The sequence below is a fragment of the Cetorhinus maximus genome, chromosome 7 (genome assembly GCF_964194155.1).
Source record: "Cetorhinus maximus chromosome 7, sCetMax3.hap1.1, whole genome shotgun sequence".
Lineage (NCBI taxonomy): Eukaryota > Metazoa > Chordata > Chondrichthyes > Lamniformes > Cetorhinidae > Cetorhinus > Cetorhinus maximus.
The window spans coordinates 29,906,864-29,922,922 of NC_135885.1; the positions used below are offsets into that span (position 1 = coordinate 29,906,864).

The 16,059-nt window shown below is 43.2% G+C and overlaps 1 protein-coding gene across 1 annotated transcript in view; it reads right to left on the minus strand.

The window, feature by feature from the left end:
- Nucleotides 1-16,059, minus strand: part of LOC144682690 (FRAS1-related extracellular matrix protein 2-like) — a 266,621-nt gene that overhangs the window by 50,497 nt on the left and 200,065 nt on the right. The window contains exons 8-11 of the mRNA XM_078545282.1: nt 11,548-11,757; nt 10,635-10,832; nt 5,341-5,505; nt 5,068-5,250 (exon numbers count right to left, since the gene is read on the minus strand). Coding sequence (XP_078401408.1) covers nt 5,068-5,250; nt 5,341-5,505; nt 10,635-10,832; nt 11,548-11,757 — 756 coding nt within the window. The remainder of the gene's footprint in view (nt 1-5,067; nt 5,251-5,340; nt 5,506-10,634; nt 10,833-11,547; nt 11,758-16,059) is intronic.

Below are 16,059 nucleotides of genomic sequence, written 5' to 3' on the forward strand. Positions count from 1 at the left end.
GGCCCTAGTTTCTATTCCTATGTATTCAGTTGGTGATCTTAGTAAGGGCAGTAGAGCTTGTGCCACAACTGACTGTAAACTGAGCAGAAAAGTCAGCTAAAGTCCCTGTTCTTGATCACTAACCAGTGACACTTTCTGGAAAGTGTGTATGTGGATAGCTAGCGAAGTCAGGATTGGATTGGATCAGCCTGCTGCTGATACTTGTTAAAATAGACTTTCATATGAAGGATGGTGACTGTTGCAAAGCAGCTATGGAACTATAAATAGTTAATGGTCTATACAAGATGCATACATAATGAGGCTTGGCTAAGGCTCCAGACAACCATTACGTTTGTTGAAACACCTATACCCCAGAGAAAACATTGTTTGATTGACAGCTCAGGCTCAGATCTCTGCTGTCAATTTCACAATGTTTATTTATGCAACTTTAAGTGGTGTCAAGGGTTTGAGGTTTTTGTTAATGATACTTTAAAGGGTCTGGATGATTTATTACAAGCCAATAAAAGTGCCAAATGACATTTTCTTTCAACATAATAGAAAGTTATGAATGAATTACTTTTTAAAAAGTTTTTTTAAAAATACATCCTACGTGTCATTATAGCATTCATTGGTTCTATACAATGTATAGTGGGTAAATGGGCTTGGGGGGGCATGAGGGGTGGACAAGGGGGGGGCGGGGGGGTGGGTTGATGGGGGAGGGGGGGTGTTACTTGGCCTAAGAGGCATGAGGAGGACCTTTTGAACTTACTTTTTAAAAGGTCCATTCATGCAGACTAGGGTTCACAACTCCTTTGAGGGGCCGTGAACCACGGCTCTTTAAAAAGCTGACCCGACTACATGAAAATTGCAGAGCAGTAGGGCATGCCTGTCCCTCCAATGGAACCAGCCAGGTCAGGAGTTCGGAATTTGGGCTTTTGACAAGAACCAGCCTGTACTCTTTGAAGACACTCCCAAAAATCAGGCAGCCCAGGAATGGGGTCGGGAAATCTGAATCAGGACCTGCCTGCCATCCCGATTTGGTGAAAATCTAGGCCATAGTCACTGGTATAATGTAGGCAATGCAGAGCAGGCTCAAGGGGCCAAATGGCCTACTCCTAATCAGTATGTTTGTATGTCATTCTGGATGGATGAGATGAGTTGGGTCAGATGATATTTGTCATCTATAATTAGCTTGCAAACAGAGAGTGCAATCATGGCTGGAGTTCTGTTTACTTTGTTGGTAATGGTAGTTTACTGTGAGCAGACTTTGTGGAGTGAAATTGCCAGGACAGGAGTGCGTACTGGGCTCATAGTGAATTAATAACCTGTTTTATACTGTATATGATTCTCAAGAGCCTTTTCCATCGACTTCAATCTTGTCCTTTTGTCTACTTACCTATTATCCCACCCTATTTTGGTACTTTTTATGAGATTTTGAGGGCTGAAATATTGTTATAAAGTTGTGTTGCATTGTAGATATTTAAAATATATTGTAGTGAGAAGCAGCAATCGGCAAAGTCTTCAGACTTGCTGATCAAGAAAACATAGATACAATTGTGAACCATTTAGTCTTTATGTCCTCTGGCCTCTTAAAAGTTGTGTCGCACAGAGACACCTGGGGGCCCCAACACTTCTCACTGACCGTGAAAACCTAAGTTGTTCAATCATTCCTCTTTGTTGTTCAAGAGTAAGTTGATCTTTCTACCCTGTGAGATTACTGATAAAATATAATCCAATTACACACCTTCTATGAAATTATATTGCATAATATCATGCAAACAGGCAGGAGCAAGTCTTCTACTTCTTCTACAGAATGGAAAAGATCTTGCACAGTTTATCTGGATTGCAAGTATTGAATCTTCCACCCAAATATGAGTTTACTGTCACTGTGTCCATATGGTGCAAAGTGGAGAACATGTTAATGAGGGCTGAGGCAGTCACCAAAATTAGTGTTATCATCTGCACACTGTTATAAATAACTAATGGGATGTTTTCCTGTTAAATGAATAATATTGAACGCTGCTGTTGAAGTAAAATTTGTACTCTGGTTTGTTTGATAGTCGCGGTGGGATCACCTACATGGTGTACACGAATTAACATTGCATTATATTGTTGCTGCTCTTAATATTAATGACCCACGCTGCATATATATCGGATGACATTTGTAACCACAAACACACAATGGGTGTTATCACTATATTAGGACCTTTCTTTGATTGTTTGGTGAATTGACTGGTGAATCTTGAAAAGGGGAAAAAATATCACGCATGACTGAGGGAGAGGGCTGGTGTGGGGGGTGGGGGGGTGGGGAAGGTAGGGGGAGATGGTGGTGAGGGGAGTGGAATAAGGGGCCTGGAAACAGGAGAAGCACTAGGGCCCATGATTTCTCTCCCTGGCCCTGAGTATGAGGGCTTTCCTGCCAGTTGGTGATACATGGAGCAGGGTGAATTTGGCATGTGACAAGTGAAACACTGAGGCATTTGAAAACAGGCCAAGCAGGACCCTAATTTGAATGAACTAATTCAACATTCAAATCTTTCTGAATGTGCGCTCCTGCTGCCAGTACATCTACATTCAATATGGCGGGTGGCATGCTTCTGGTTGAAAATGTGTGGGTACTTCCTGCTCACCATATTGAGAGCCTAATAGGAAGGTTAGTGTCCAAAAATCAGGCACTGAGCCACTCAATTTCTAGGCCATTATTTTTGGACGAGGAGGACAGACAAGGGAAGTATTGTGACCATAAAAGGGCCCTCTGATTAGAGAGATAGTTATGTGAAAGCCTAGATGCCTGTTAAGACTTAATTATTAAAGTGAATTATGTCTTTGAATCACATCAATCAAGCAAATGAACCACAAGTGTACAGCACAATGGGTTGAATCACTTCCATATTTAGGCTAACACTCCAAATAATATGCCAAGTTTCTAACAATGTTACAAAGATTCAATTGGAAAGTGCACTGTAGAATTTTATCTGGAATATAAATGGAAAGATGCCATCATTTCAGGCAGCTAATGGTTTAATACTATGAAATCCTTGCCAGGGTGAACATGCAAAATTTATAGTGGTTACTATAAATAGCTGTTCCCTAGCCACTGACTCCATCCCTTTCCCTGGCTACTGTCTGAGGTTCAACCAGACTGTTTGCAACCATGGTATCCTTTTTGACCCTGAGTTAAGCTCTGGCCCCATTTCTGTCCCAGCATCAAGAATGTCTGCTTTCACCTTAGTAACATCACCTAATTTCATCGTTGCATCAGGTCATTTGCTCCTGAAACCATGTATCCTGCTGCCTGTATCCTAGCTCACACCAAGTCAAATTCACCCCTCATCCGTGTACTTGTTGATCTCCATTGGCTTCTAGTCAGTAATGGCATTTCTCAAAAAATTCTCACTCTTGTTGTTAAATCCCACCAAGGCCTCTAGTCCTACAGCCTTTTGATATTTCTGTACTCTTCCAAATCTGGCCTCTTCTGTATTCCTGGCTTCTAAGGGAGGTGGTGGCATAGTGGCATTGTCACTGGACTAAAATTCCAGAGACCCAGGGTAATCTCTGGGGACCCAGTTTTGAATCCCACCATGGCAGATGGTGAAATTTGAATTCAATAAAAATTTGGAATTAAAAGCCTGATGCTGACCACAAAACCATTGTTGTAAAAATCCATCTACCCTCCTTACTTGGTCTGGCCTACATGTGACACCAGACCCACAGCAATGTGCTTGATTCTTACTTGCCCTCTGAACAAGGGCAGTTAGGGATGGGTAAAAAAATACTGGCCTAGCCAGCGAGGCCCACATCTCATGAACAAACAAATTAATAAATAAATAGTTCCACTATGCGTGGCCGTGCCTTCAGTTGCCCAAGCACTGGAATTCCCTCTCTAAACATCTCAGCCTCTCTACCTTCCTTTCCTCCTTTAAGATGATGCTTTAAACCTACCTGTTTGATCATGTGCTCCAAGATCTCCTTATGTGTCATATTTTGTTTGGTAATGCTCCTGTGAAGCACTTTAGGAAGTTTAACTATATTAAAGGCACTAAGTTGCTGATACTGATTTGGTTTTCCGCAATTCACTTGACCTGGTGACATTGGTGAATTTGCAGGAAAGAGATTCATGATCAGAAAGAGTGAACTAGTTGCAAGTCCCTTTAAGCAAATGGGTTGTGTTATTATTAGGAGGGACATACAGCAAAATACATTACATTCTTAAATCAGTGAGTCAATCTCACATTTCACATGAGGCAGATTCACATTTTTACATGTTTTCTCTTAGGTAATTACCCAGGATAAGTTGCCAATTAAACAATGATAGCAGATAATGTTGAGGAGGGAGTTAGACAACTTTTTATTTACGGAATTGATTGATGGTTATTAGAGATAGGTCATGGTATGGTATTTTTACATATGTTGGGAGTAGCCAAATAGATTGCAATGGCCCTTTTTGGATCTAGGCATTGGTAGGTTACTCAATATAAAGTTATCTATACAGTGGTATACATTGCACGAGGATTATCAACTCTGCACCACAGAAGAAAACACTAAATTCTGAGCGAAAATAGCAAGTTGCAGTTGAACACAGAGATCCATCATATCCTGTTCCAGTGTGTGGCCAAAGTTATGGCAGTATTCCATCAGGACGGCTGCCTATTTTCAGTTCCTTTTATTTTAAACTAGAATTAATCCCTCCTGTAAAGCTAACTGATAAATATAGGACTGATGGAAGATATTGTATGGCAGTGCAAAAGCAGTCAATAATTTAACTAAAAATACTAACAACAAGATTCCGCTCCATTTTCCTAAATTACAACATACATCTTATAATTAAAACTACACTGCAAACAACAGGCATTCTATTACTTCTTTATCACGAGTAATCTCATTGGCCACTTCCCAGACCTTTTCTTCACACTAAATAACTGTCAAAATGCACAAAAGCCGTGCTCAAAACAGGTTGAATCATGTTCCAGTCTACTCCAAGGCTCCTTGCTGCAGGGCACTTCAGATTTAAATTTAGCGTTAGTACCTGAAACATAAGACGCAACTAGACTTTCAGGAAACTATGAACTACTTCGCGCAATCAGGTACCTTCTGACAAGGGATGGTAGTCTTCTCCTGAGATTGCCGAACCATCTTTTGTGTGGACTCGTACAATAGAAACTTTTGAAGTGTCTCCAAGGCGAAGTACTGGAATTTTTACAACTGCAATCTGCCCGGGTTCTTTAGGTTCACTGATGCTGAATTTGGTCTCCCCAAATTTAATAATAGCCTCTGTGGCAAAAGAGCAAAGATTGTTAATGCTGTCCATGAAATACAGAATAAACCCAATTCACTTTGAAACTACACAATAACGCTTCTCACTGTCTGCGCCATCCATGATTTTTATCACTGTTTCATTCTTTTCACCAACTGAAGCGCCAAATGGGGACTCGCTCTTTGGAGTTCCAAGCACCAATCTTAGATCTTCGTCTTCCTCGTGTATGGTATCGTCATTTAAAGTCACAGTGCAGGGTTTCTCAATTTCACCTGTGAAATATGATAGAATGTCATGAGACACTTAAAGTGCTACTCATTGGCTTTCCATTTTTGCAAAATATGTGGTTTTTATTTAAAGAAAACTTGTATTACATTGAAAAACATATTATTTGATTTTCTAACATTCAGAGTCTTCAATAGATATAGCAACAAAGGAGTAGAAATGTCTGCCAGTGATGTTATACAAATACTTAGAGCAGAATCTTCTGTTCGGAGCGTGGGGGGGTGCCGGGAACAGCATGCCAACGCGTAAAATGACGGACGTCGGGCATGTGTCCCGACATCACTGCACGTCATTCGGATCTTCAGTTCAGCGGGTGTGCACTGGAGTCGGTTATGCGCCCACCAAACTGTCAAAGGTCTGTTAAGGCCATTAGTGAACTAGCTGAGGTGATTGTCAGGGCTGCCCGTCCAACCTTAAGGTTGGCAGGCAGGCGAAGAGCCTAGGCGGCCTTCACATTTTTCATGAAACCTCATCCACGGGCAGGATTTTATCAAAATTCAGAAACATGTCCCAGCTCATGTGACACTGTCGCATGAGGGGACACATCTGAATAATTTTAAAAATTCTTGTTTTCAATTTTTCATAATGAAATTATTCTCCCTGAGGCACGGAGCTGCCTCAGGGAGATTTCTGCGCTCTTTCGCACACAAGCGCGAAAGAGCGCAGGCCCCAACTCTCAGTCCCCCTGCTGTCCACACAGGTAGCACTCAGTGCTTCCGGGTGCGTGTCAAGCTGGGCAGGCCTTAATTGGCCCGCCCACGTAAAATGGCGGCGCGAGCCGATTGTGGGCAGCGATCGACTCTGAGCCCTCTCCCGACCAGCCTGCCGGGGAGAAAATTCTCCCCCTAATGTATTTGTACTAAATACCTTCACCTCCTGTTATTTAAGATCCCCATTCTATTTGGACAGGGATTGGTTATAAGTAGACGAACATTTTGTGTTATAATGTCACTAACAGTATTCTCTACCTTAGGTTCCGAACGAATCCATGGAGTTGGTGAACAGAAGAAAAACTATACTTAGGTAGAAGGAACTTGGTTAAAGCTAAGTGCTTTAATGTGTTTGATTGCAGATGCAAAAAAAAAATCATTATTTTCTTTCAGCTTTTCCGTTTCAACCTTTGCTTTGTGGCGGGAAGGTGGTGGCATAGTGGCATTGTCACTAGACTGGTAATCTAGAGGCCCAGGATAATGCTCTAGGGACCCAGGTTCAAATCCCACCATGACAGATGGTGGAATTTGAATTCAATGAATATCTGGAATTAAAGCCGTTGTCCTTACCTGGTCTGGTCTACATGTGACTCCAGACCAGGTAATGTGGTAGACTCTTAAAGACGCCCTCAGAACAATGGTAATTAGGGATCAGTGATAAATGCTGGCCTAGCCAATGATTTCCACAAACAAATTTTAGAAAAATATTTTATTCCCTTGGCCTAACTAGCTGCCATAATAGACAACTTTTACCACAGAAACTTGAGAATGTAAGGATCATTTAAAGTGAACTAATAAAAGACTAAAAAAAAACTGATGTTCTGCCCCGATACCCTGGCATATCTTTTACAACCTTTGATAATTTTCTCCTTTTTCTATGCAATTCCCTTTTTTTATCACCAGAAGCTAAAGTCAGCAAAATATTTATTCCCGAGTTTGCTCGTCATGAAAAAGTTGTTGCATCTCTTGTGAATATCAATCACAAAAAGTATGGCTAGCACATTTCATCTCTAATCTGCTCTTTAAAAAAAAAATACCCCCTTAGCAATTTCCCTAATTATCCTTTTGGGCAAAAATCTGGTGATGTCCTTGTTTGACATCATGCTTTATACCGAACCCAGCTTTCTAACCACATCCAGTTTTTTTTCTAAGATTCTATCTCTAACTTATCACTGCTGAAATCCCAATACACGTCTTCATTACCTGAAGCACCGGCTCGTCCAACTCTCTCCATGGCAGCTTGCTGCTTTCATCCTTCATGAATATATAGTTCACACACAAATCTGTGGCCCATACCTTTTCCTGTACAATGTTCAATTCATTCACCACATCTGTGCCAAACTCCAATTTGTTTCCTGTCCCCAGTGAGTCAACTTCCAAGATTCTTATAGCAATGAGGTGAAATACAAGCTGTTTAAGAGGGGTGGGACAGGTGGAGCTGGATAGAGGGCCAGTGATAGGTGGAGGCAAAGGAGAGGTTGCCAAAGATGTCATAAACAAAAGGTCAAAGGGGTGTTGACGGTGGTGATATTAGCTAAAGGATGTGCTAATGGTGACATTAAGGGTAGAAAGCAGGATGAGCAAGTAGCAGATAGCCCTAGTGGGGGTGGGGTGGGGAGAAGGGATCGAAATAGGCTAAAAGGTGGAGATAAAACAATGGATGGAAATAAATTTAAAAATAATAATATAAATAGGTGGGAAAAGAAAAATATATTGAAAAAATATAATAATTATTAGAAAAAAGGGGATCGGAAATGGGGCGGGGGTGGAGGAGAGAGTTCATGATCTGAAGTTGTTGAACTCAATGTTAAATCCGGCAGGCTGTAAAGTGCCTAGTCGGAAGATGAGGTGCTGTTCCTCCAGTTTGTGTCGAGCTTCACTGGAACATTGCAGCAGGCCAAGGACGGATATGTGGGCATGAGAGCAGGGTGGTGTGTTGAAATGGCAAGCGACAGGGAGGTCTGGGTCATGCTTGGGGGCAGACTGAAGGTGTTCCACAAAGCGATCACCCAGTCTGTGTTTGGTCTCTCCAATGTAGAGGAGACCGCATTGGGAGCTGCGAATGCAGTAGACTAAATTGAAGGAAGTGCAACTTCTGTGGTTCCATGGGAAGGTGCCGTGGGAGGGGGCTGAGGTGTAGGGGGTGATAGAGGAGTGGACCAGGGTGTCCTGGAGGGAACAGTCCCGGGACACTCTGGTCCAGTCCTCCATCACCCCCTACACCTCAACCCCTTTCCACGGCACCTTCCCATGCAACTGCAGAAGGTCCACTTTTTAGCCTATTTTGATCCCTTTCCCCCACCCCACCACCGCTAGGGCCATCTGTCACTTGCTCATCCTGCTTTCTACCCTTAATGTCACCATTAGCACATCCTTTAGCTAATATCACCACCGTCAACATCCCTTTGTCCTTTTGTCTCTGACATCTTTGGCAATCTCTCCTTTGTCTCCACCTATCACTGGCCTTCTATCCAGCTCCACCTGTCCCACCCCCCTTAAACAGCTTATATTTCACCTCATTTCTATTTCTCTTTAGTTCTGATGAAGAGTCATATGGACTCGAAATGTTAACTGTGTTCCTCTTCACAGATGCTGTCAGACTTGGTGAGTTTTTCTAGCTATTTTTGTCTTTGTTTCAGATTTTCAGCATCCGTAGTATTTTGCTTTTATCCAAGATTCTTATCCTCATCTGCAAACCCTAAAATGATCTTGCTCCAAAGTTTTTTGAGGAATCTTGTTCGGCCATGTCTCTGACTCCAGATTACTGCTTGTACCCCATTCCCTATACTTGATTTTTCAGTCGCTATGTTCTTTCCCCGTGGAATTCTCTCCATATGTTGATTTTCTCCATTACCACTTACATCTTCCTAAATCCTCCAAAAATAACCCTTCTTCTTGTCTTTGCTCTCCCCTTGCTGAAATGCCCTGCATTTCCTACTCAAGTGTCACTCCCCAAAAGTTAGTGACAATACAACAAAAACTATGCTCACAAGGTGTTTTCCTTCCTTCCTTCTAATCCAATAGGAGGAGCACTATCACCACATCTCCCAGAATGTAGAAGATTGGCCATTTTGTTGTGCAAAGTTTAAAGTTAGCTATGCAACAGATCTGAAAAAAAAAACATCACATACTGTCCTTCAGTGAGTGGCTTATGATGGGAAGTATGAAAAGGGGAATAAATGTGCTTACAACAGCACGAGGGAGCCAGTTCATATTTAAACACCCTTCCAAAATGGAAAACTCAAAAGCTATAAAATGCTCCTTCTGGTGACCAATGGAGTTAATGAAAACCAATGGAGTTAAATTCAGCATTCTTTTAAACCTTCTAAATATCTGTTTTAGCATGAGTGATTGTTAACCTTTTGACACAAACTACTTTTGAAAACTAGGCTAGATAATCTATTACATTTCTTCCTAATTTTTAGGTCGATGTGTGTGGTGTCATAAACGCAATTGGGAATAGATTATTCTGAGCGCTCTCCATTTACAAACCCAGAACACCAACGTTTAAAAGTTTTGAAAGGAATTTATATGTCAAAATAAAACGGATTGATATTAAAAAGTTTTGTGAGATCTGAACTGAAGTCCTTCCTTCTATTGTACATTTCAGCCTGGCTTTTTACAATATCCTTACTTTAATGACTGCACATCTACATTCCATGACAGATTATAGTCTTTTTTACAGCTTCTTGTGCAGGATTTCTCACAGAGCTAAAATTTCTGCAAATTCTAAAGACATGGATCAGTCAGCTGCCACGAGCAGACCACATCTAGACAAGTGTCACAGTTAGCTTGTAAGTGGCCTCATTTGTCTATTAAGCATAAGTGAGACGGTGCTGCATTTCTCATGGTGAAGATTTGGATTTTTAACCAGCTGTTCAGCAGCACAAATCCTGGCCAGGATGCACATTTGAACTCACTTGCCCTCACTACGTGGACAACTAGAGTTTTTGACGGCAGAGCTCTATTATAGGAAAGGAAAAACTGCCTTTTAGAATGGTATTTCCCAATAGATAACCCTATAATGGCAATGAGAACGATCAGTCATGATCAAACTGAATGGAGGAGCAGGTTTGAGGGATTGAATGGGTTACTCCTGTTCCCAATGTTCCTGTCCATCAATGATAATGGCTACTGAGCAGTCTGAGAGATAGCTATCCCTTGACAAGGAACCATGGCAATATTATGGAACTAATTAAGGAAAGAAGTGACACATTAAATGAAAATCAGTGCATTTACGGGTTTTAAAAGCGGTTTCAGACAAATATAGCAATATGAAAGGTTTTGAGAGCATTTGCAGGAAACACACTGCAGATGCTGCACATGACAGGGTCAAAAGGACAGCCATGCTATTCTTACTGACAAGGAGCTGGAAATTTACATTATCTCTCTATCATGTACAATACCTGGAAGAAATGTAATGATGGAATCATCTGTGTTTGGACGTTCAGCAAAATCCATCATGACCTGGGCAGATGCCTGGCGAGTATAGCACCGTACTGTGGACTTATAGCTGATGTCACCACTGCGGTAAACGATGGCTGTGACCTGACCGTCGTTCTCTTTCCCCACATATGTTGCATCTTTGAACTGTACCTTTGGTACTTTAAGGAAAAGGAAAGTTATTCAAGCGTTGTTTTCTCATAATCGTTTACTAAGTGAAATACAATACAATTCTCTGTTACACAATTGCACCTGTGCCTGACAGAATTGGCCACTGCATTTGTTCTGCTAGATTTTGGTTACCTTGGCAATCTTAAAAGACACAACCACATTTAATCCTATAAAATGCTCTGCTACTTTTTATTTTGTGGGGATTCCAATTTCACTGATTTCATGGATGAAGCAAATCCATTAACTGTGAAATCTCCAGGTATATTTCTGAGCTAATTCAGCACCATTTACTGCCGCGCTGGAGATAAAGTAAAATCCAGTCAAATGATCAGTGATGAAAAAAAAAGGCACTCAAAGGAGCATTTTGTAATGATTACTTATGACAGGGAATTGTTTTCAATAAGGGAAAGCTGCTAATATAAATTTGCATAATTTGAATCAGAAATATGCAGCCATGATGTAAGGCAAACCAATGCTGTTGATTTAAGAACAAGGTTTGGAAGATAAGGAGAAGGTTTCTTTGAGGAAATTGTCAGACATGAAATTTAAGACAAATATTTAATTGTATCCTTGCCCATTTCAAACAGTTTGGAAGTTATCATAATGTTGTTTAGCTGACTAAACATTTCAGTCTCCACTTTAGTAGCTTCTTGGCATGGCTGTGGAAGCTATTAGTGCAGCATACTATGTAAGGTGAACACTTACAATCTGAGACTGAGTCGTTAATGAGCACAGTGGCTTTGCTTGGTTCTCCAAGGACGGCATTCATTGGCATGCGCAAGACAAGCTCAAACCTCTCTGGCCCTTCTAGCACTGGTTGACCTAAATCGTCAAGGATAGTAACACGGAAAGTCTGCATGTTCACTCCAGGGGCAAAATCCAGATTGCGGCTTATACCCACATAATCGACGCCAGCTGGAAAAGAACACCCAAGGATTAGGAATACTTAGACTGCAAATTAATGATCATGAAATTGGGGAAACCACTTTCAATAATTGTCTCAAGTCTTTCTTAAAAGACCCATTTCTAACACAAGGACCCCTTCAAAAACATCTACATTTATGACAATCATAATACCAAAATTGATTTTGAACTGTTGTATGAGCACATTTTCAGTAATAGAAAAATCCTTAAATTATGCAGAATTTGCAAGGTGTACTTTCACTAATTTTCAACGCTCTTAAATAAAAAAGAAAAGCACCTTCACAATACTCACCAGCTTTTGGTACTTTTTAGCAAGACTCGGGTGTTCCCCAGAAGTTCAACCACAGGGAATTTTAATTTTACTTCCAACATACTCTTGCTCTCTTGTGGTTCCAGTCACAGATATCAAAAGATAAAGATTAAAATAGGAGCTGTTCTTGGATGAGCAGTTAATTCACTCATTGGGTGGAATTTAGTGTCCTCCCCCGCCCCCGAGGCATGTTTGGTAGCAGTGGGTTCATTTAATTCGACAGAAGGGTGGCGGTTGAGGATCCCGCCACCTTCTTGCCTGTGCCCTGGTTAAGTCCAGTACGGGAAGACTCATGGACAGCTAATTGAGGCCCTTAAGTAGGCAATTAATGTCCAAATAAGGACCTCATCCCGCATCCACTGGTATTCACCCAGCGGCGGGTGGGGGACTTGCCATGCGGGAAGCCCGAAAAGCAAACCCTGTCAGGGTTGCTTGTGGGCTTCCGTGGAGTCCCTTGTTGAAAGGCACTCTGCCTGATTGAGGGACCAGGCATCGGGAAGCGGGGAGGCCCACTGAGAGCCATACACTTACCTCAGCTGCTGACCAACTTCCTCCACAACACCCCGCCCACCATCAGTTGCCTGTGCCGTGGGGGTCACTTGGAGATCCTGGGCCCTGGGTGGGTGTATTAATGACAGCAGCTACCACCTCCGCAGTGATGCTGCTGAGCAACGAAATTCTACTGGCCTGTGATTGGCCAGCCACTCCCAGTGGGCGTGACTTCTGCCCCTGGGGTCCTTGATCCGGGGGAAGGCCCGCTGTTACTCAGTTAAGTGCCTCATTGGCACTTAATGCGTCCGGCCTTCCTGAAAAGAGGCAACATGGCTCTCGCCGGCTCTCCAGCCAGTGAACGAGATCCCCGTCGTCTACATTAAATATCGCAAAACATAAGCAAAACTTCTCACTACATTATTTAAATGCAGGCGTTAGCCCATTTAAAATAACGGATGCTCGAATATATAAAATGGTGATGGTTAAACAAAAATGGATATTTGGTTCCAATGAGTATATGAGTTATCTAATTTTTGTTAAAAAACAAATCAAACGTGAGGCTGACCCAAACTCAAAGGGTTTGAGGTTTCACAGCCTTCTCTGAATCAACTGTCTGCACCTTCGCTGGAAAATCCGTAAGGACACTGTAGACACAGCAGATATTTGCATTTTGAGTTTCTGGGGATTCGCTGCCAATAATCTTGATCCCCGAATGTAAATCCAATTCCACAATGTTCAAAAGGGGTAACTGACACAAAGTGGCCCAAGTTTGGGCCGAAGGTTTTAAACGCACTGAGTCTGAGGTCAGGAAAGGGGGGACGTGCAATTTCGCTCTGCCGACCTCCATGCCAATTACCCGCCACAATCCTCACCCCAAGCCATTTTCAATGAATGGGGCTCTGGTTGGATGAGGTGCCTGCCAGAAAGTGGCGATCAGCCATTTAAGGATAATTATTGGTAATTACCGACGGGTCCCGTTCCCATACTGACTGGATTTTTAGTCGGCAATGCTGGTGGCCTATCAATGTGGTGGGCTCAGGGCAGGTTGGGAGGTGGAGGTGGTGTCGTGATGAGTCATTGAATGGATGCCCACCCAGGAACCCATAATGGCTGCCGGGCCACAGCTGCAGCTGTTGGTCATACTCTGGATGGGTTGTCCCTTCAGGGACATGGCCACTGAGCTGTGGCCTTCTTAAAGATAAAAATAAACTCTCTCCCCATGCTCAGATCAGCAGCTCCCACCTCAGCAAGTGAGGCTGCCAAAGGGCTGCATCGTCCCAGATTTGCATAAAGTGCAGAAGTGGGCGGGAAAAAAGTCGTTTTACCCGTCAGCCACAATGGTGGGTTTTCGCGCCGTATCGTTCCACTCCCACCTCATTAATTAAGCAGCCACAGGAAACTCGCTGCCTCATTGGCGGGCGGCCTCCGATTTGCCCGCCACACCGTTACCTCGCCACTTCCTCACGCAGGGCGCCATATTTAAACTGTAGTCGCACACATGCTTCTCAATGCTTGCAGCCCAGGACTGCTCCGGTGAAAACATGGCCCCAAAAGCTAAGAACACTGCAGTCCCCAGTTCAGTGACGCCTTCTGGATGCGGTGGAGGCCCGCCGCGGTGTCCTTTACCCCATGCTCTGGCCGCAGGAAACCCATCAGTCTCACCACTCCAGCTTGGGAGGCGGTGGCAGTGGTGGTCAGTGCCAATGCTGCACAGAAGAGGTTGGCCATCCAATGCAGAAAGAGGATGAATGATCTCATCCGTGCCGCCAGGGTAAGGCAACCATCTCATCACTCTAAACTCACACACTCACAAGATCATCACACATTCACTGACATCTCACTCACTGCCAGTTCAAGGGAAATTATCACTCACTCTCTCACACACATCTTCACCTCTCCATCTGGCCTCATCTCCTCTGGAGACTGCCTCCTCAGCCCTCACTATCTTGAGGCCACTTACACAGATCAACATGTACCCCCACACACACTCTGGGATACCCCTCCATTTCCCCAGTACAGCCCTGCCCTGCAGCCTTTTCCCTTGCCTGAAGCCAAATCACCCCCTTCCCCAAGCAAGCCCTAGCCCTAGAGCTATTGAAAATTAAGCCCCACCTTATGGCTGGTCTAGTAGGTAGAGACCTGCCCATGGGCCCCCTTAAATGTGATGTGATGCTGCCTGTGAAGCCTGGCGCTGATGACTGTAAGTGCTGCCCGAAGTAAGGAAGGCAAAGAAACCTTGAAGTCCCAAGCGAAGTGCACGTCGTTTATGTACAGTCGTGAAACACATTGGCAAGTGCCAGGATGATCCAGTGTGGGGGGGTGATTCTGGCAAGCCGGGCTTATATTGAGATGCTATAGTATTGAAATTAGGTTCCTGATGTGTGGCAGTGGGAAACATGGCCTGCCATTGATGGGTGGAGCGGATAATCGCAAACTGGTTTCATGATGGTGTGAACCCAATTTTTGGCTGTCTCGCCATATTGTAACCCCCCCCCTCACCCCCCAACCTGCCATGACCCCTGATGCCAATGGGGCCGGAAAATTCCGGCTGATGTGTCAGTGCTGGAGAGCCTCCCATTGGCCCTTCAGCATTGGGAATCCACCCACTGTCCTTGATCAAATGGCACTCTTCCTCTCTGCCATTAATTGGCCTTTAAAAATCTAGGTGTGCATTTTGGAACAAGCTGTGTGGGGTCAGGACCATGAATTGAACCAACTGCTGGGTTCCCGACCCAGAATTGAAAATCCTGGCCTTGACCACTTTTATTTCAGGATTTGGTTCAATGACAGGCACAACTTATTAGTTAAGTGCCAGAATTTCAGTTAAATGTCACGACGATGGACATGATGATTGATTGAGACCTACCTACAACTTCACCAGCTAACCACAGACATACTGAACTGTTTAAAGAAGACCTATATTTTTAAAAAATACAAGTAAAGATATTGACCAAAGATGGATACCAGCAGTCACCTGATATCTGGTATTGTAAGTGACCACTTTTCTGGAAAGTTCCTATATGGATTGCACTGCAGAGTTGCTCTCAGGTGTTGTATGGAATTTCACGCCCCGAGGTGGCAGAGTGTGGGGAGTTTGTCAAGGTCCAGTTCAAACAGGGATTCTTGAAAAGAAGGCATTAAAAATTCTGTGCTGGACTTTTAATCCATTATAATTCTGTGAAGACAATGGGACTTGCTACCCAGCCAAGATACACCCCACCAGATATTCAAAACTCTCTGTGGAGGACGAAATAACCCCATCTCCTGTTGATTTATATCTCAAAATGTGTCAAAAAGTTTCTGAGATGAAGGAGAAAAAACTGGGATTACTGCAACAATGGATGCAAGACATGCTAATTGGATTCCCTCCCAGGAATATATAGAAAAGTGTTTAAAAACTGGCTCTGCCAAAAGCAGAGAGAGGGACAAGCAGGTAGGATCTCTCTCTCCCCCTGTTTCTCCGGAAGCCAAAAAATGTGTCTTCAACAAAG